Source organism: Trichosurus vulpecula, chromosome 6 (genome assembly GCF_011100635.1).
Source record: "Trichosurus vulpecula isolate mTriVul1 chromosome 6, mTriVul1.pri, whole genome shotgun sequence".
Lineage (NCBI taxonomy): Eukaryota > Metazoa > Chordata > Mammalia > Diprotodontia > Phalangeridae > Trichosurus > Trichosurus vulpecula.
Window position 1 is genome coordinate 211,821,597 of NC_050578.1, and position 22,121 is coordinate 211,843,717.

At 38.6% G+C, this 22,121-nt stretch overlaps 1 protein-coding gene across 2 annotated transcripts in view; it reads left to right on the plus strand.

Annotated features, from left to right (window-relative positions):
* The window catches only part of LETM1 (leucine zipper and EF-hand containing transmembrane protein 1), a 74,623-nt gene that overhangs the window by 2,991 nt on the left and 49,511 nt on the right, over window positions 1–22,121 (plus strand). For both annotated transcript variants that reach the window (XM_036762656.1, XM_036762655.1), the window contains exon 2: window positions 12,662–12,719. In XM_036762656.1, the coding sequence (XP_036618551.1) occupies window positions 12,662–12,719 (58 nt within the window). The remainder of the gene's footprint in view (window positions 1–12,661; window positions 12,720–22,121) is intronic.

Genomic DNA, 22,121 nt, shown 5'->3' on the forward strand with positions numbered 1-22,121 from the left:
TTTACATTGTTTTGCTCCCTGTATCCAGTGCTGGCCAAGGTAGGTCAGTCACCAAACTGGGCAATTATCAGGCTAGAGTCAGCAGCCTCGTGTGAACTCAGGCCTTCTCACCTCAGGCCTGGGACTCTGGCCCCTGGGTCAGGCTGCCTCTGTCTGAATATACTAGAATAATATGTGGTTGGAATAGTAGGTCTTCCTGACTCCCAAATCCCACAATTGACAGGTCCACTGTGATCTTTCCCCAAGATCATTTTGTCTATTTAGTATAAACAGTGAATACCAGGAGATAGAATCTAGGCCTAGCTAAATAGATATATGGCAAAGGTGATCAACTATATTTGCAGATTCACAGTGGGATTCCTTTGTAAGTAATTTTGTTGTAAAGTAAGACATGCTTTTTTTTTAAACAAGGCTTTTATTATATGACTATATTTTGAGGGAAATGATTGACTTTGCCCGAATCTGTAATAATGAATCATGCTGTGGCTGAATTGTAGGGTAATGTTCATGTCTTGAACTTAGAGCCTCCTCTGATACACACTCTCTTCTGGAGTTAACTGGGTTTGTGAAGGCAGTGCCCATGCAGTATGGCCTGGGGCTGGGCCTGCAGCTGCTAGTGTGGGTGTGATGACAGAGTCTCTCTCTTGTCCAAGTATCAGCTTGGTTGAAGGCTGACAGACTCTTCACCAGATTGCCTGAAGGACTATGGATTTTTTTTTGGCCACAGTGACTTTCAAAGACCATCTACTAAGGCATAGAATGGTTCTGGTCTATATTGGTGGAGGAAGTATCCAGAGTGACAAAATTACAGTTCCTGGGAGTATTAAAATTTTTTCCTATTAACTTAGTCACCCACAAAATCTAACAAAAAATGAATACAGGTTTTGCATATATCACTAAGGCCAATGAATTGACAAGCAAAAAAATAAGCAAAAATGGTTTTATTCTGCCTTTCCTTCCAGGTCTGCTTTTTTATAGTTGAAATTAATACATATCTAATTCTGGTTCTCCTGATTACACTTTCTAAGACTTTATCTAGGTCTCTTCAGATCTTGTATGTTTCATAGTTATTTTTTTAACAGCACTGTAGTATTCCATAATGATAATATGCCATAGTTGGATATATGTTGTTAACATTTTTTGCCATTACAAATTGACCAGCTATAGATATTTTCACATAGGTAGATGGTTTCTTTTTCTTTTTTTTTCTGTTACTTTAGCACAAAACCCTAATAGGAATCACTGAGTAGAGAGATCTGAAGTTTGAAGGCACCTTATATACATAGGAATGTGTGTACTCTTTCCTGGTGAGACAATCTGACAAATTTGAACCATTGAACACAAAAGGAATCTTTCTGTTCCTCCCTATAGTATGTGGACATGATGTGCTCCCTCTTAGAATGTAAGCTCCCTCAGAGTAGGGGCTGCTTCATTTTTGTCTTTGTATACTATAACAATATCTGGCATAGAGTAGGCATTTGATAATTATTTGTTGATTGATAATAGCAAGGGCAAAGGGATTTAACTGAAGACTTTTCCTGCAAGTTAGAGATTTTTTACATTTGCCATTAAACTAGTGATTGTAGTACTTGACGTTTATGTAACACTTAAAGGTTGGCATATATGTGGTGTCATTTGAATCTCACAATCCCATGAGGAAGGTACAGCTGGGAGCATTATTTTTATTTTATGTGAGCAACTTAAACTCAGCAAGGTGGAAATTTATCCGTGGTCACACAAACCAGCATCAGGTAGGATTTGAATCCAAATTTCTGCTGACTCCCATGTGCCATCAGTATTCTTTACACTATCCCATGCTGTTGCTTTAACTTTTAACATTGTCCATTTTTGGTTTAAACATTACTAGCAATGCATGCACTTATTTAATATTCAAACCATACCTATAGTATTGTGTAAGTATTGAAAAGAGACTGATGTGTCTGTGTGGGGAACTCATCAATCCACTTAGATTTTTAAAAGACATATGTATACATAAGATAGAAGCAATAGTAGGCAATATAGGATGAATCAGAAGTGTGACGTGGTCCTTTAAGAAGAGTGTCAGGAATGTTGAAGTTTGGAACAAGTTGAGGTTGGCAAAGACAGGGTAATAAAGGTTTAAAAATGTAGTAGAGATAATAAAAAAGGGTTTTTTAAAAAGCCACATTAGGCAGAGAGAAAAATTCTTGATTTTTAAAGAGGAAGATAATAGAATTGGTAAACCATAGGCTAGTGAGCTTGACTTTGATTCTTGGCAAAATTCTGCAGTTTGTTTTTAAGGAATTGGTTAGTGAACATTTCAGAGGAAAAAGTGATGGCAGAGCCTTTTGACACCATTAATAAGCTAGTAGATCTGGAAATGCTTTAGATGTTGTTTTCTGTGTAGCTCATGACTTGGGAGTTGATTGAGGGTTGGACCTAAAGAAGAGTTATCAGTAGTTTCATGCCATCTTGGAAGGAAGTCTTCAGCTGAGGGCCTTAGTCACTTGTGTTTGGACCTTTGTTGCTTAACATTTTTATTCATGACTTGCATAAAGGCAAATATGGTATGGCTATGAGATTTGTAGATGACACAAACCTAGGAGAGATAGTTAACATGACTAGTTGGCAAAGAAAGGCTTCAAAAAGATAGTGACAAGTTGTAACTTTGAGCCAAATCTAATAAAATGAAATGAACTAGTGATAAATGTGAAGTTTTAACACCTAGGTTTGAAAAACCAGCCTAATTAGTAACAGGATATGGGAGATGAGGCTAGGGAGCAGTTTGTCTGAAAAACACGTGGGGAGTTAAATAGTGTGGAAAAACTGATGATTTTCAATAGTAAGATTTAAGAGATGTAATAGTTCCACTGTATATGGCCTTATTGGTAGAAGCATAAGACCCTAGCTCAGAAGCTGGACTGGAGCTAAGAGGTTATCTATGCCTTAGTCTACAGGTACGGGGACTGAAATGACTTGGCCAGGGTTACACAGAAAGTAAGCTTCAGAATTTCGTTTTGAATTCAGCTCCCCAGACTGCAGAGCTAGTGGTTCTACCACTGTTGATACTGTATTCATCTCTGGGTACTGCTGCCTTTTAGAAAAGACCCATTGATGGACTGGAGATTGTGCGGTGTAGAGTTTACAGCTAGAATGCAGAAAGGGCCCGAGGTCATACCATATGAGGTTCAGTTTAAGGAACTGGGGATATTCAACTTAGAACTTTAGAAGAGAGTTAGCTCAAAGAGGGCCTGATAGTAGCCCTCTTTCAGCATTGGATGGGCTGGAATTTGGAGGAAAGATTAGACTTCTTTTACTTGATTCCAAAGGGTGGAGCTAGCAAAAATCAGAAGTTGGCAATTTTAGTTTTAGTGTTAGGGAATATGATTAGAAGACCTTTGATCCAGGGAGTTCTTGTCCCAGTATAGGCTGAACTAGAACAGTGCTTTTTAAAACTATGGGTTGCTGCCCCATATGGGGTCATGAAAAATCATGCAATGACCAAAAACTAATTAAAAATCAAATGCGTAATGAATCCAAGGTGTTTCTGGTAGCCCTTGCTTGTGTTGCATAGAGCAGCCTTGGTTCTGGACACAAAGCACGCGCACTTTGCACTGTGCATGTTGTCTTACCATGCAGTGCTAATGAACGCTGCCGAAACGTGAAAAGGGGATTCTAGCGGAAAAAGTTTAAGAAGCCATGGACTAGATGATCACTGAGGTCCCTCCCAGCCTGGAAACTGTCGATTCTATTTCAATGAAGATTTATTTAATAAGAATGTTTCTTGAAATCACATTTATTTTAAGCCATAAAGTGCTTTTCCTTATATGAGCCTTTTGAGACCTAGGTAGTACAAGTCTAGCCTACTCTCTACAATTCAGAGATCTGAGGCTAATGACTTGCCTCCCAGGTCATTTAACTGGTGGGTATTTAAGTTGGGACTTTAACCCAAGCCTTCTGATTTATAGAATCCTAGAATTAGAACCTAAAGGGACCTCAGAGGCCTCCCTCATCCAGCCCCGCTTCATTATACAGATGAGGAAACTGAGGCCTAGAGAGGTTGAGTGATTTACCCAAGTTGTGTGATGTGTAAGAAGGCCAGACAAAGCATTCAGTTGAATTGAATGAGCACTGTCTTGATGGTAGGAAGAAAATGGAACTTATTGAATCTGCAAACCTTTATGGAGCACATATGGACTATAGCGATCTAGGTGTGGAAACTACATTTGAATTCAGCACCTAAAAACAGTTATAAATGACATCTGAATAAGTGCAGGCTAACATAGCTTACACATGGGAGGGAAGGAATGTTTAAAGTGAAGTAGGCAGAATTGTAACTGTATGATGAGATGTCATCTGACCATCCACATGGCACAATAGCCCTTTGGCCACTTTCCCAGGGTTTGGCTGTGGTGACCTTTTTCCTGGGGCTCACTTTTTCCCTTCCAAACTCATTGTTGGTAAAGAATAGCCTTGGTACAGTCATATCTGAAGTTGAACTGTCTTCTACCCTTGTGAGTTATTTCACATTGCCCTTTCTTCTCCTCTAATTGTTTTTGCCCCAGTTGAAAAAAATTCCTCATTATAAGGAAAGTGTGACCAAAACAGGGTCATATAAAGAAGAGAATCAAGTTGTCCATCAAGAAAGCAAAGCACATGGTGAGGAAATTTTACAAACTCTGTCTCAGATGGTCACTGTTTTACCGTAGAACTGCTTAAATCACTGGGACCCTGTGGGAATGCTATTAGAAGAAAGGATTTGGAGCTGGGAGAGAGCATAAATCAGTCTTCAAGGGTTAAATTCCTTTTCAGTGCCAGCCCTTTGCTAGGTATTAGGGATACAGGTTGTGTTGTTTTCTAAGAGGACCAGTGACATCGAGGGGTGATGTCTTAACTTGCTTGAGAATTGGATTTAAGTGAGGCAGAGTTGCACAAAGTCATCAGCCTCACTCTCTCTTCCTGAGTCATGAAGTCCAGTGGCAGGAAGAGTCAAGGTAACTGATGATGCAGTGGATGACCTTGGTGGTTTCTATGTCTCTCCAAACTCTATGTACTCCGTAGTACCTGCTTTATCTGCCTTCATGGCTGTTGGAACCAGTTGGTCTCATCCGCCTATTCCATTGTGGGAAGTCTTCACATGCTTGGGGCAGACATCTCCCTAACTCACCCATAGGTTTGAGATCTGTTGGTTACCCTCGACCTGGTTTAACCCTGTCTGCTGAGACAGTTTACTGGGCTGTGGCCTCTGTACATGCGACAGCTTCTTGGAGCCACAGGGGAGTTGGGTGAATCAGGTGGACGTAAAATGGGGATGAGCAGTCCTGAAAAGGGCCCACAAGCTCTCCCACCGGAGGTGCTGCTAGTCCTCCTGAACAGCCTGTACATCTGGATACAGGTACAAAGAATGAAACAGCCCATACTGGAAATCTGAAGATTGTTTAGTTCAGCCCCATCACTTTGCAGAGCAGGAAAGTGAAAACCAGTGCTAAGAAGTGGTTGACTCACAGAGGCAGTAAGGACCAGAGGTTGGATTTGAACTAAGGTCCTATGTTGCCAAATCTTGGGTTCTTCACACAGCATAGTGGGAAATAGGCTGCTGAGCTAATTTATTAGAATTGTTTCAACGTCTGTTTTGGAGATTTCAAATTCTTTGATGTGAAAAGTCTTGTATTCGTGACTCTGTAGTAATGATGTTGTTCATTGCATCCACTGTGCCATAAATAACACATGAATTGTATTTTTCTGTGACCTGAGTTCCCCAGACTTCACAGCCCACAGTTGACAGTGTTAGCAGCAGTCCAAGAAACTTTCTGCCTTAAGCTGTCAATAAAGGAGAGTATGGAAAGACCAGCTCTCATTGATTTGTGATAGATGTGATTTTGGGAACAAGTTAGGAGGAGGTGTGGTCCAGACAAGTGGTTTCATCCACATAGAGGACTCCACTCATAGCTGACCGGGCACAAATTGGCAATTGGTATCTGTAGTTTATAGTCTGAGAAAGTTGCCTGAGAAAGTGTCTGGCCCACCGAGGTCACATAGCTAGTATGTGGCAGAGGTAGGACTTGAATCCAGACTTTTTGAGTAAGGCAACATTGTTCCCCTGCTTTAGTGCTACTATGAATCAAACTGTTTCCCTATGGCCAGGTTTAATGCTTGTGGTACATTTCTTGCTACCGTTTAACATAGTTTTATCAAACCATTGTTATACTTGTTTTCCCAAAATCACTGTCATAAATAACTCATTGTATCAGATGTTTTCTCCTTTTTTCCTTAATAGATACAATGTCTTTGAAATTCCTTGGGTCTTTCGTATTTGGATATTTTTGAGAGCTTGTTATGTACCCCTATATATTCAGGGATATATTGACCTATTAGTAATGGATTCCATCAAATTCCTTGGAATATGACAGATATCCGGACACATTCTCTATTGAAATAGTTTTCACAGGTTGTTAATTAGCATTTTTTAAGTGCCTGCTACATATGAGATGCTGTGCTCAGTGCTGGAGAGAAAAAGGCAAAACCACACAAAACCCAAACAATCCCTGCCTTTTAGGAGCTCCCAGTCCTAATGGGGTAGACAACATACAAACAATTCTGTACAAACAAGATGGCTACAGGGTAAACTGGAGGTAATCAACAGAGGGAAGGCACTTTGATTATGGAGGGCTGGGAAAGGCTTTTAATAGAAGGCGGAACTGGGGCTGAGACTTGAGGGAAGCCAGGAGGCAGAAATGAGGAGGCCTGGGGGCCAGCCAGTGGGAGTGGACCAAGCTGGGAGTGGGTTGTCATATGTGGAGAACAGTGAGGAAGTCAGTTTTACTGGATTGTAGAATATGTGGAGAGAAGCAGAGTGAAAGACAAGATGGAAAGGGAGGAAGGGCTTTAAGAGCTAAACAATCAGTAAACATTTATTAAGCATCTACACTGTGCCAGACACTGTGTGTGCTAAGCACTGGGAATACAAAAAGAGGCAAAAGGCAGGCTCTGCCCTCCAAGAGTTTATAGTCTAATAAGGGAGATAACATGCAAAAATATGTACAAAGCAAGAGTACAGGATAAATAGGACAGGAAACAGTAAAAAGAGGGAAGGAAGTTAAATGAAGATGGGATTTTAGCTGGGACTTAAAAGAATCCAGGGAGGTCAGTAGGGAGCCATGGGAGTTGATTAAACAGGGGATGACATAGTCAGACCTTCCTTTTAGGAAGAACAGTTTGACAGTGAATGCAGGAAGAAATGGAAAGGAAGGATGAGGGCTTTGATTTTGATTATATGGTGCCAATGTTTTCTGTTGTGTTTGATCAGAATTTTGTTGCCTTTCAATGTTGTCTTTATTAAATTCAGACATTTTTTTTGGCTAGGCCACTGGGGTTAAGTGACTTGCCCAGGGTAACACAACTAGTAAGTGTCAAGTGTCTGAGGTCAGATTTGAACTCAAGTCCTCCTAACTCCAGGTTGCTGCTCTATCCACTTTACCATCTATCTAGCTGCTCCTCAGACAATTTTTTTTAAATGAACTTATCAAAAAGTACCAACAAACAAGAATGTTTCAATATCTAAAGAACAGAAAGAGGCTTGCACATGAAGTTGTGAATTTCTGTTGTGTGGTAGGTTAAGTGAACAATGACAAAAGGATGACTTGAACTTCACTCAGGACCAGAGGATTTGGGTTTTATTTTCCCCATCACCTTCCTGGTCCTAGGAGCATCTCTGCAATGGCTAACAGTGTCTGCTTCTGCATTGGGAGCCTTAGTGGGAAAAGAAAAGCGGCTTCAAGGCTCCTCTGGGGACTTAAAGAAGCTGCCTAAGGGTAACTTCTTGAACACCCCATGAATGGGAAGAAAGGAGTTCCAACAACAAGTAGCTGTGGCTTACTGCTTGACACATAGGTTTTCTAAACTTGAGCCCACTTTCCCCTGAACTCTACATGTTTGTGAGAAAGTGTCACAGACTTGGGGGGCTCGGGGATGGTTTGTACCAACAATGTCATCTAGTAAATACTCCTTTATAAAAGCTAATCAAATCTCATTGACTAATTGATGTCAACTAGTACTGGGGGTGGGGCAGAGAATGAGGAATGCAAACAAGTGGGGATTCGTGAACTCTGTGCCCCTAGATCCTAAAGAGAGACAGAGCAGCCAAGCAGCAGTATGAGTGTGAGTGGGGATAAGAACTCTCAGAGTCTATGTGTGCTGCATCTCATATGTATATATTTATTTACATGTTGTTTCCTTCATTAGAATAACAGCTCCTTGAGGGCAGGATGTTTTTGCCTTTCTTTGTATCTCTTAGTGCTTAGCAATATCTGGTATATAGCAAGTGCTTAATAATTGCTTATTGACTGACTGGGTATGACCTCAGGGTTATTTTAATTTTCATTTCTGTCGTAAGTGATTTGTAAACATTTTCTAAGTTATTTTTTGATAATTTGCATTTTTTCTTTTCAAAACAAACGTGTGTTCTTTACTTGTCTCTTGAAGAACAGCTCTTATGGAACATCTCTTATAAACTACTTGATATCCAAAATTTCTAAGGAATTGCTACAAATTTATAAGACAGAGCATCCTTTCTCAATAGATAAGTGGTTAAATTACAGAAGTAGAAATACAAACTATCAACAGTCAAATAAAAATACTCTAAAGTACTAATAAAAGAAATGCACATTAAAATAATGCTGAGGTAACACTTCATGCCCATCAAATTAAGCAAGATTTTTTTTTTAAACTGGAAGAACCAATTTTATCAGTGTGGGGAACTCTCAGTGAGGAACTCCCTCTACCAATGCGGGTGTGCTACATAGAGCCTCAGTTTAGTTTGCTTGGAACACTGAGGGGTGAAACCACTTGCCTGGGATCACATAGCCAGTATGTGACAGAGGCAGGTCTGAATGCAGGTCTCCATGACCCTGGGGCTAGCTCTCTATCCATCCTGCCATGCTGCTCCACCCAGGATGATAAAAGATGTCTAATTGGAGAGGTGGTAGAAGGGCAGACGCAGGAAGAAGCAGAACCAAAAGAACCGTACACAGTGACAGGTGGGGTAAAGAAAGACAACTCTGGAGAGAATTTCAATCATACAGGGGCTAGTGTTGGCTCCGGTGAGTGGTATTATCCCAGCGTCCTGTCCTTGCTCTGAAGAAAGAGGTAGGATCACAACCCAGTTGCTCTGTAAGAGCTCCGTGCTTCACTGGCTGCTTCTTTGTGTTGAGGGAATGAACCACATAGCAAAATCTGTTTCTAGGAAAGCGACTATCAGTTTTAAAAAATCAAGGAATGGGATTCAAAGAAAGGCAGAACCAGCTCCAGCTGTCCAGGAGCTCATCTTGTTGCTGGAGATCCTTTCCCATTCGTGGGGTACTCAAGAAGTTCTCTTTTTAGGCATGGTGTTTCTTTGGCTTCTTTGTGGAGCCTTGAAACCACTTGTTTTTTTCCACTAAGGCTCCCAGTGCAGAGGCAAGACACTGTCAGCTATTGTTGCAGGTATGCTGCTAGGAGGAGGAAGGTGAGGGGGTGATCCAAAGCCTTTGGTCCTTTGTGAAGTTGAAGTCATCTTTTTGCCAAGGGGGAATAAAGAGACCAAGACCAAAGCTCCTCTCCTCCCTTTTCCCCCCCAAGATTCCTTCTCAGGGTATTTAGCCACAATACTTCCCTCTCTTTTCTCCAGTATGCAAATCTGATTCTGATTAGCCTGATGGTTTTACATAAGCTCTTTGGGGTATAATAGAATCTCTTGTCCAATCAGAACATACTTTCTGTAACTTTAGGGAGATGACTAGGCCTTGTTCATACTTAATTGAAAATCCAAATGTGTTTTCACCTGATATCTGTATCAGGTTAAAGAACAGTGGGTGATTTTGATCTTACTTTTTTACATACAGAGTGGAAGGGGGAAGGAAATTGCAGCTTGGGGGGAGAATGGGAAAGATCTTATACTCATCAGATTAACTAAGACAGTAAAATTCGTTTTTGGAGGAGCTCTGTGAAGAATTTCACTGCTTGTAGAAGTGGTTCAGCATTCAATAAATCAGTTAGGCAGCAAGCATTTATTACTCCATGCCAGGAGGATAAAGAGAAAGTCAGAAACGGTTCCTGCCCTCAAGGAGCTCACATTCTAGCGGAGACAACATGCATGCAGATGTGTACATACAAATGGAGCATGTGAGATCTGACTCCTTTTTCTAGAGCCAGGAGGCTTCATCTTCCGCTCAGGACTCCAGGGATGGCTATTCTTTATTGCTGTTGCCTTGAGCCCCACAGGCTTGGGTCCTTTCCCCATATTCACTGCCATTGTTAGGGGCTAGCTAGTGGCATCTCAGGTAGCTTTTTACAAAGGGATGCTTCCTTTATAACTATAACATGAACAGAGTACAGAAGTTCTCTATACCAATGAAATTATAGCTCTAGGCTCTGTCCCTTGTAGTTTACCTATTCTTTGCTTGACTTTAGGCTCCTAAACAAGAATTCTACCTTATCTGAATTTTTTATCTTATATCCTTGGGTCTAGCCACTGGAAATGCTCTAATTTGCTTACTCCATTTGTGAAAGGTGGGATGGTTTCCTCAGTGCAGGAGACTCCCTCCATCACCAAGCTTCTGTAATATTCTGAGTTGCCTTAATCTCCCAGAGATAAAGCAACATATTTGTATATGGTCACATAGCTGTTAGATGTCTCAAAGACTAGTATTTCACCATTGACCCGTACTGCCTCCCTAATAATATTTATTGGATTAATAAAAACGTTTGGATTTTAGGGCTTTATTATCTATTTTTGATCTTCATAATAGGTAGGTATTATTGCCATTTTGAAAATGAGGAAAAAACCCCAGAGAGCTTCAGTGATTGGCTGGTGGTCACCTAGCTAGTTCAAGGCCATTTAAATTCAGGTCTTTCTTGACTCCAAGTTCTGTGGTTTTCCTTTTCACAGGCTGCATCTTTAAGTCTCCTGCCTTAGGGGAAGAGGAAGAATGTCATTCTGGGCCTCAGTTACCTAATTTAGAGGACTCCATTGTGGGGCCAAACCCCTGAAGATGTTAATAATCTACCTGAAGTCTGTCTTCTATGGTTAACAAACTCCTACCTAGTGATTCAGAACCCTAGGCTGTCATTCATTATTCAAACTCCTTAGCCCCATTCTTTCACTTTGTTCCGGTAGTCCTTGACCCAACGCATCCAAGTCCTCTCTAAAGCTGCCAATGCCTTCTGTGCTCTTTGGAATGCCTGCTTTGTAGGTTAAAAAAATATATCTATATCTATCTATCTATATATATGTATATATTTATCTTAAATCTCTTCCTTTCCCATTCCTTCCAGCTTCTGGCTCACACTGAGACTTGGTTGTCTCCTGAATATGAAAGGGATCTTAGAGATCTGCCTGCCCCCTCATTTAATAAGAGAGGAGACCCAGGTTTAAAGGTTAAGTGATTTGCCCAAGGTCTCACGGGCGAATATAAGGTAAAAAAATTTGAGCTCATTTTTTTTTTGACTGCAAAGCAGGCATATTTTACGTTTGATTGTAAAGGAGAGGAAAAGTATCAGAATAATGGAGAAAATCAGACAATTTTATAATTGTCTATAAAACCGGGTAATTAAGAGAACATCAATAACTACCAACTTATAGGCCTGCTTTCTTATCTTTATAAAATCTTTGAGAATTATTAGTGTTATCCTTGATGAAAATATGAGGTAGTAACAGGCAGGCTTTTGTAAGCAGTTTTCTACAATGGATCATGCCATTTGCACTTATTGTCTCTTTAGAGTAATTTAGAGCATTAGAGTAAAGTGCACATCTAAAGATTCTCTTCCAGTAAGAAGTCTTATGTTAAGGAATGTGTTAAGATCATACAAAGTTCCTTGATCACTGCAAGCAGAGATATTTTCAAACAGATGATTGTCAGTTGAGGCAAATGAGGGAAGTATGTGCTTGTCAAAGGTGCTTAGTACTGTCATGGGGAATGTTCTGTTCAAAGTCCCAGTAGAAGGATTCCATAAAGATGGTGAGATCCTGTAGATGCTCTCATTTGCTGATAACATTCTTCTGATTGCATCAAGCCCCTGAATATGAATGAGATCCAGGTTTACTGAAAAAGAGGACAGCTTGGTAATCCACTTAGGAAAAAAATCAGTTAGGTGAAGAATGGAGTGGTCATTGTTATTGTTCACAATCTAGCTTGGAGAATGGCAAGTTTGTTGAGTTAATACATCACCAAATGTATATTAGACAAGTACTACTGATGAACAGTGAGGTGGACCTCAATTTGAATGGGAAGAAGACAACAGGCTACTTGCATTTGGGAAATTGTCTAGTTTGTTTAACCATCTTAAAGGGCTCCCTGATACAAAAGCACATTTTTAAATGAATATTCTCTCAATGATGCTTTATGGTTGTAAACCTTGGAAGAATACAGTTTTTAAAAGCTGAAAGTTATAGGTGACCCAAAAGGCAGTGTAGAAATGCATGGTGTATGCAAATAGACTGTAGCATATTTTTAACTATAATCTATCTGCAAGAAGTGGTGTAAAGTAAATCAACCAGGAAACATGCAATTGGGATTAAACTAAACAATAATTTTTGAACTTACGTAGTAATTTCTTTACAATAATTCACTAAATATTTTAAAAAATTTAAATGACTCTAAATTTGGAGTGGTTGAGATTTAATTTTTTTCTTTGTTTTCGGTTTTAGGTAGTCTGGGAGACCGTGCTTGTCTTCGTTGTACATCTCTGAGTTTGATAAACCATACGTAAGTAAAAGTTAAACATGACATCAGATTTTTTCACAATTCTTTGTAACTTTCTGACAGTTTAACAACAGTGTGTGAGAGATTTCATTTTTTTTTCTTCATTGTTATGAGAGAGACTTGGAGGAACTATTTATTCCTTTAAAAAGACCAATAGCAACAAACCTTGTTTCTTATTTAATCCTTTATTTTTTTCTTAATACTTGGAGATGTCATTACATATTTTTTTGTAATACTGAGAATACTATCAAGTATTTATTTGGGCTTTCTCATTGTCTGATGTGTACTTCCTGTTTTGTTGGCTGTGTGTAAATCAGTCATCGTGGATAGTGTATTTGTGATCAAAAAATGAACAAAGCCAGAATTATGGCCATTTCTGATGGATAATCTGCTAGGAAGATGATAATATTGGCTTGATGAGAAATCAGTTTCTTTGCCCATGAGAAAGATAATTTCTTGTAATAAATGATTATTTTTAACATTATTTTCTTTTAAAATTTTGAGTTGTGGGTTCTCTTCCTCCCACCCCTCACCCACCCACTGAAAAGCAAAGAATATATTACCTATATATGTGAAATCATGCAAAATGTAATTTTCTTCATTGTGTTTTGTACTTCCTTTTCCATTTGGCCAATTCTGCTTTTTAGGGAGTTCTTTTCATCAGTGAATTTTTGTATCTCCTTTCCCATTTGGCCAGTTCTGTTTTTTAAGGTGTTATTTCTTCAGTACTTTTTTGTGCCACTTTTACGAAGCTGTTAATTCTTTCCAAAATTTTCTTGCATTACTCTCATTTCTTTCTTTCAGTATTTTGGTTTTTCCCCTCAATCACATGTAAAGACAATTTTTAACATTCATTTTAAAAAATTTTTAAGTTCTAAATTTTCTCCCTCTTTCTCTCACTTTCCCCCTCTGAGATGGTAAACAATTTGATATAGGTTATACATGTGCAGTCCTGCAAAACATATTTCCGTATTAGTCATGTTTTCAAAGAAGATGGAGACTAAAAGAAAAAAAACAAAAAAAATTAAGTGAAAAATAGTGTACTTTGTGCATTCAGACTCCATCAGTTCTTTCTCTGGATATGGATAGCATTTTTCATCATGATTCACATTTCTTTTCCCAGTTTTCCTTCTGCTGTGTATCTCTTTAACTTTTCCAGGAATTCTTGTTGAATTTGGCTCCAGTTAGCATTTTTCTTTGAGACTTTGCTTGTAGCTATTTTCATATTGTTATTTTTTTCTAGGTTTATGTCCTTTGTCTTCCCTGCTATTGTAGTAGCATTTTATGGTCAAGTTCTTTTTTCGTTTGCTCATTTTCCCAGCCTATTTCTTCACTGTGAACTTTGTGTTAAATTTGGGCTCTGCTCTTTTGGGGGTGGTGACCTTTAAGCTTTTTTTATGTTGCTGTTTTCAGAGCTAGTTCTGGTGGTCTGCAAGTCTTTGGTGTTTCCAAGGTGGTGTGATTCTGGGAGAGGTATGGTCTTTGCTCTCCTGATCTGTGCTTTAGTTTTTACCCAGGAAGGGCCCCTGCACTTCTTCAGCTGCAAGTGGTAGTGTTCTTCCTGGCCCTAGAACTGTGACCAGGGCCTCCGCTCCCTTGTGACAGATCACAGACATGCCTCTCTATCCTGGAACTACAACCCAGGATTGTATATGGGCAGTAGAGTTGCTAGTCAGCACCAGCTTCACCCAGTGCCAGCAAAGGGTCCCCATAATCTTATTCTGATTGTCTGAACCCCTAATGTCTTCTGGGTTGAGAACTCCTGAAGCTGCTGTTGCAGCCACCTCTAAGGCTCACTGCTAGTGTTCCTGCTGTGCTCTGGGCCTGTGCCCACCCTCTCTTGTGGACCTCCTAAGTTGTCTTAGGCTGGAATAGTGTTGCCCTTTGAAATTTTGTTGGTTCTGCCACTCCAAAATTTCATTTGAAGTAATATTTTAAAGTTGTTTGGAAGAGAAAGTTGGGAGAGTTCAGCTAGGTCCTGGCTTGTACTCTGCCATCTTGGCTCTGCCCCCTTAGAGATTATTTCTAGAAAAAATTGTTTATAATTATTTCTAAAATGATGAAAGTTTAAATTTCTGCATCTTAGGGCATCTTTTCCCAGAAAGATGTGATGACTGAGTCATGGGAGGCAAAAAAGAGAGGGAGGTACTGGAAGATTCTAAGGTTTTTAGGACGGTGAATTAGTGAGAGAAATAGGCAAGAGGGATGGGTTGTAAAATGCTAAGTTAAATTATAGGCAAGTTGATTTGGAGGTGATGGTAGGACATCTAAGTGGAGATGTCCTATAGGCAGTTGAAAATTTAGAGTTGGAGCTTGGGTCTGCTGGGATTAGAAATTGATAAAGTACTGTGTTTAAAAAAATAGAATTGATACATCTAAATGAGAGTTGATCCTTTAAAATTATTACCTTGTAAAGTTATATACTTATATAAACAGGGCTGCCATTCTTCAAAACATTTTTGAAAGTCCTTTTTTGAAAATATCTCAAGTCACATTCTTTTTTTTCCTGTATAATCTTTAAAAAATTTTTTTTCCACTCAGTAGTATTTCATTTTTCCCAATTACATGTAAAGATAGTTCTTAACATTCACTTCTATAAATTTCCTCCCCCCCACCCCCAATGGCAAGCTATCTGATATAGGATATACTACTCACATTCTTTTTTTTTTTCCTGTAGAAGATGTGATTTTATTTTTTTTAAGTATAAATTTATTTATTTAACATATTTAGTTTTCAGCATTGATTTTCACAACAGTTTGAATTACAAATTTTCTCCCCATTTCTACCCTCCCCCCCACTCCAAGATGGCATATATTCTGGTTGCCCTGTTCCCCAGTCAGCCCTCCCCTCTATCACCCCCCTCCCCTCTCATCCCCTTTTCCCTTCCTTTCTTGTAGGGCAAGATAAATTTCTATGCCCCATTGCCTGTGTATCTTATTTTTTAGTTGCATGCAAAAACTTTTTTTTTTGTTTTTGAACATCTGATTTTAAACCTTTGAGTTCCAAATTCTCTCCCCTCTTCCCTTCCCACCCACCCTCCCTAAGAAGTCGAGCAATTCAACCTAGGCCACATGTGTATCATTATGTATAACCCTTCCACACTACTCATGTTGTGAAAGACTAACTTCATTTTGCTCCTTCCCAACGCATCCCGCTTTATTGAATTTTCTCCCTTGACCCTGTCCCCTTTCCAAAGTGTTTGTTTTGATTACCTCCACCCCCATCTGCCCTCCCCTCCATCATCCCCCGCTTTTATTTTTTTTTTTATCTTCCTCCCTTTTCTTTCCTGTGGGGTAAGATACCCAACAGAGTATGTACGGTATACCCTCCTCAGGCCAAATCTGATGAGAGCAAGGTTCACTCATTCCCCCCTCACCTGCCCTCTCCCCTCCTCCCACAGAACTGCTAACTCTTGCCACCTTTATGCGAGATAATCCATCCCATTCTATCTCTCCCTATCTCCCTCTCTCAGTATGTTCCTCTCTCATCCCTTAATTTCATTTTATTTCTTTTAGATATCTTCCCTTCATCTTCAACTCACCCTGTGTCTGCTCTCTCTCTTTTACATATATATATATATACACATACATACATACATACATATACACATATATATATATACACATACATACATATACACATAGATATATACATACATACACATTCACCTATATATACATATATATATATATATATATACACATAAACATATATATATGCATATTCCTTTCAGCTACCCTAATACTGAAGTCTCATGAATCATACATGTCATCTTTCCATGTAGGAATGTAAACAAAACAGTTCAACTTTAGTGAGTCCCTTGTAATTTCTGTTTCTTGATTACCTTTTCATGCTTCTCTTGATTCTTGTGTTTGAAAGTCACATTTTCTATTCAGTTCTGGTCTTTTCACTGAGAAAGCTTGTACTCACATTCTTTTTGGATATATTTACTCTTTTAAGTTAGACTTGAATTTTGGTTGTAGCCTAATCTGGTGAAGAAAGTTGGTGATTAAGCTGAGCGATAACCTTTAAATTAAAAGGTGAGATCTTGTTATAGAATGATGAGATTTATTTTGTGGTACGACTAATAAGCTGGTTCTGAAGGCAGTTCCAAAAAGGAATTTCATCATTTTTTGAGAAACTCTTGAAGTGTGCATGAATGAATGAAAATGCATTTATTAAGGACATGTTATGTGCAGAGCTCTAGGGTTACAAATGAAAAAGCAAGGCAGTCCTTGCTTTCAGGGAGCTCACATTCTATTTTGGGAAACAACAAAAGCACAGGTGAGTGTTGGTTGACATTTGGCTGTCTAAAAACATTCTAGTCATTAGATTTGTGCTCTCCCCCACCCCCCTTTCTTGACAACACTGGAGCATTTGCTGCTGTATCCTTGTGGTAGTCCTAGTTTTGAAAAACAAGGAAAAACCTTTATAAAATCAAGGACTGTCCTACTAATCAAAACTACTAATAAATAAAAACTATCACATCTTTCTCTTGTCTGTTCTTTCCACTCAGGTTTCATGATATTGCTCCCCAGGTTCTGCTACTGGTCTGATCATTCTTCAGTCTTCCTTTATGGATTATTCATAGCTCTGTCTTGGGCCTTCTTTCTGTATACCCTCTTTAAATTTATTGTATTAAGTTCCCATGTATCTAAGTATCTTTATGCAAATGATGCCCAGATCTATATTCCTAACTCATTGCTTTTCATAATTACAGAATTGCCCTTTATTGCCAGCTGCCTGCTAGACATATCTTCACCAGGACATGCCATCAGCATCTCAAACTTAGCATGTCCACAGTGGAGTGCATTAACTTTCCCCTTAACTCGACCCTTTTCTAGACTTTGCCCCATCTCTGTTGAGGGGCCCCGGTTTGCACCCTCAGAGTTATCCTTGACTCTTCCATCTTCCTAATCCCTCAGTCTCCTCTTTTCCTCCCCTTCCTCCGATATACAGTTAGCTACCAGGACTTGTCAGTTGTACCTCCACGAAAAATTTTCATCTCTCCCTTTGTCACTGTTCATATGACCATTGTCCTTGTTCATCACTTATTTCCTACATTATTGAGGATTCTTCCACTTGCTTCACTCTCTTCTCTCCAGTCTATCCTTGACACAATTACCAAAATAATCTTAATTAAACACAGTGACATGGTCACTCTCCTGCTCAAGAATTTGGTGCTACCAGAATTTGATTTTACCAGAATGCTATTAGAATCAAATGCAAATTTTTCAGCCTAGCCCTTAAAGACCTGTACTCTGCCTCCTGTATTCCTTTTCCCCAATATACTCTGAGCTCCTCATTACTTAGCAAAGTGCTTGGCACATAGTAGGCACTTAAATATTTAGTGACTGACTTTTCATCCTCCCTAATGGAGGATATTCATTCAAGAACGTTTAGTGCCTGCTCTGTGAACTATATTTGGCCTTGCCTAGGGATAGTATAAAAATAACAGTTTCTGATCTTCAGGAGTTTACAGAAGATGTAAGGATCACTAGAAATTATAATCTTGCCTAAAAAGATTGTTCATTGAATAATGTAATAAAGAAGTTTGTTGCTTTTAAATCTATCCAGAGATACGAAGCGCTGATTCCTTAATGGCATTTAAAAAAAAGCCATTTATTTCTGGTGAGTTGTTGCATAGAATTATAATGGGAATTGGGTATGGAAAGGAAAAACTGTAGCCTTTAGAAACTCTATGTAATAACAGATGTCACCTTTTGCTTTTTAATGCAATTTAGCTGCCACCTTCAGTTATCAGCTTCATCCATTTAAATAACTCATTATCAAAATTCTGTAGATCCTTTGAAGGAATTCACATATAAGACTACTAAATTAAAATTATTTATATCTAACTTTTTGTTGAAGGTGTCAGGTTGTTGACTTTGCTTCTCACATATATCACCCACCTGCCTCATCTAGTATTTCTTTAGCTCTTAAAGATGGTAAGATTGCCTAGAAACATCAGCACTTCTTAAACTGTGGGTTGTGACCTCATGGGGTCACAAAAAATCTGACACCAGTAAGAGGTTTCTCAACGTTTAACGACCAAAAATTAATTAAAAATAAAACATGTAATGAATCTGAGGTGTTTGTGGCAGCACTTGCCCATGTTGCATTGCCCAACTTCGCTGCAGCCTTGGTTCTGAACACAAAGCATGCACACTTTGTACTGCAAGTGCCCTCAGGCCATGCGACACAACTCTGTGAAAATGGGTCAGGAATGGAAAAAGTTTATGAAGCCCTGGACTAGATGACAAATATTCCATATGAAATTGTGTTTCCACAACTTTGACATCTTTATGTACTAGGTGGGTGAAGACAGTTGCTAATTATGTGGCTCATTCACTCTTTTAATTTTTGTAGTAATCCCAGTTTTAAAACGAATGCAGGGGAAAAAAAAACTATTTGTTAAATTAAGGACTATACAGCTAATTGACTGAATTGTATTATAATGAATGAAAACAATTTTTTTCCCCTTATGGTAGTGGTTTGTACCTTTAAAGCTATTTGATAAATGAATATATCTGTCATTATTGCTTAATTATGTTTTGCCACAACTATCTCTTTTCCCGAAGGAATTTTTTGAGGGTCTCTCTCTTGTAGGAAGGAAGCAGCACCTGCAGCTCAGCTTGTTGTCCCTGGAGCTGTGCTGTTACCATTGCACCCAAATGTAGTCTGAGATTTGTATTACCGCACCAGTTTCTGGGGGATACTGTGTCCTCATTCTTTTTTTTTTTTTTTTCCAATTGTCCACTGAATATAGGAAAGTCTCTAGTTCAGCTGAGAGACCTTAGCAATCGTTTTCTGTTCTGACCAGAAACGATGAAATTCTTCTTCTCTCGGATTGATACCTTTGTGATGGTAAATTGAGCCATCTTTTGTCTCCCAGCCCTTAGTCATTGAATGGGCATGACCTCAGACAAACTGAGACCTGGGAAAGACTTTAACTTAGAATAGCCGTGGTCTTGCCACTGAACTTCGATGACCCTGGAGAAGAGAGTGGGGCTCAAGACTTTGCCCAGCCCTGCCCCACTCACATCCAATTCACCTGCAAGTCAGGATATCACCGTTGTGTTATCATTGGTCCTCATGGAGAGAGAATGAAATAACAGTAACAACAGCAATAATTTTTGTTTGAGAATAACTTCTCCTTTGTGCATAAGTTGATCACCTCAACCTGTCAGGGATCTCTGATCTTGGTAATGTGGGGATTCTTTCCACCAGTTCATAGGAGACAGAGATCTTGCTGAGAAGTCAAGATGAGGGTTTGTTAAACTCCCACCTCTCTTACTCTATTTCATATGGAATGAGGGGGTTCGACTGGATGACCTCAGGGGTCTCTTTCTGTTTTAAATGTGTGCTCCTATGATCCTGGAGAGCTGCCTGAGGCCTAGAAGCTTAAATGACTTGTCTTGTGTCACAGACACAGTGAGTGTCAAAGGCCTCATCATTTGGACTGAGAGCTTTCTGATGTCAAGCATTAATAGTCTGTATGCCCTGCTCCATGTCTGGTTTAGTATTCATGAATTTCCTTGCTTGTGGGCAGCTCTAAAGTATATCTTGTGTGTCGTCAGGGTAGCCCATAAATGAACAAAACCCAGAAAGTTTAAGGCTGTTGACCTTAGTGAGAAGAGACAGGATGTAACTATAATTTTCACCTCTCTGAGGGATGTAAGAGCCCTGACATTCCATGTATGTAACTGAGATAATTTTATCTAATACTCCACCTAGTTCCCAGGGTAAGGCAGAAGAATTGGTGTGCATTTTGAGCTAGTTCTTCTTATATACCCTCTGATTCTTTGAAGGATATGACAGTAAAACTGTGTCATCCAAGTTATAGTTCCTGACTTGTTACACCGTTTCAGACTGGTTATCCTACCTAGGTTTGGTGTAAGATGTTTAGAGTGTAGTTTCATTTGTTAAGGAATTCATGATACTGATCTAAAGTTTACTTTTACTTAGTAAAACTTTATTAATAGTATAAAAATTTTATGGGCATTTAAAAATATTGCAAACAATAAACTTTTTAATCACCTGTAAACATTAAATTGTCAACTATCGTAAGTACTCCTTTTTTACTAGTTTGAGTTAATGTATTCACTAGGCTAAATAAAACCATTCTTTTAAAAAAGTTACTAATTCAGATTGGCCTTTGCTGTAATTAGGAAGAATTAATGAAGTTTTTTTTTTTCCTCTTTTTGTTTTTTGTTTTTGGAGGGGGGAAGGGCAGGGCAGTTGGGGTTAAATGGCTTGCCTAAGGTCGCACAGCTAAGTGTGTCAAGTGTCTGAGGCCAAATTTGAACTGAGATCCTCCTGACTGCAGGGCCGGTGCTTTTACTCACTGTGCCACCTAGTTGTCCTTGAATTAACAAAGTTTTAACTGTGCCACTTAAACTACTCAACCTTTCCTTCTTCAATGAAAATGTTTTTGTTAGCATTCTTTATCTTTTATTTATAAAATATCTTTTATTCTTTCCTGGATGAATAGTTAATGGGCATTTCTAAATCAAAGCTCTCATTAAAATATTAACATTATGATTAATCTTCTATGAAACTTTTAATTAAACTTCACTTGATAAGAATGCTACTAATGATTTGTTATGAAGAGAAGGACATTTAGTTTTTTCCTATTCTCAAGTATCTTAAAATTTTTTTTAAAGAAATATATAACAAGGCTTAACTGTAAGTTTTAATACAGTTGGTTTCTGAGTTCACTATATGACCTTAATCAATGTGTCATTAGATCATTGTAGAGAAAGAAAGTCAGTCTATAAATTTATTTTCCTTTAGATTCTACCTTTAGCTTTTAAAAAAAAAGCATTCCTTGAAACAGCCTTTGATATTTTGAAATTTATTTCCTCTTATCTCTTCCGAGGTATTATTCTAGTAGGTAGCATAAAATATGACCATTAGAATTTGAGGAAAAAATGACTTTATAATCATAATTCTTGCAAAATAAATTAAATTGGACCTTTTTACAGCCCTTCATCTGCAGTACTTCATGATCAGTGTTGCACAGCGGTCTCATTTTTTGATTGAACAGTTCATACTGAAATACTGAATTCTGAAACTGGGGTTTAGAGATAAGATTAATTAAAACTAATTTCATTTTAAGGTTTCTGTTGTACTGTAGAGCACTGGCAGGGAGTAAATTTTACTACTACTTAAGCATTATAAAGCATAAGGTTCTTTAAATGCTTTACAAATTAATTGTCGACTTTTCAAAAAATCCCATGCCATCTGATGAAGAAAGTGCCACATTCTCTGAAATTAAACTATTTTACTCTTGTAGAAACCAATTTACAATGTGTTTTAAGTGGACATTTCTATAAAAATATAAGAAGAAATGTGGCCAACTCACCATTTTTGTTAAGAGGTAATAGAGATTCAGCAAATATT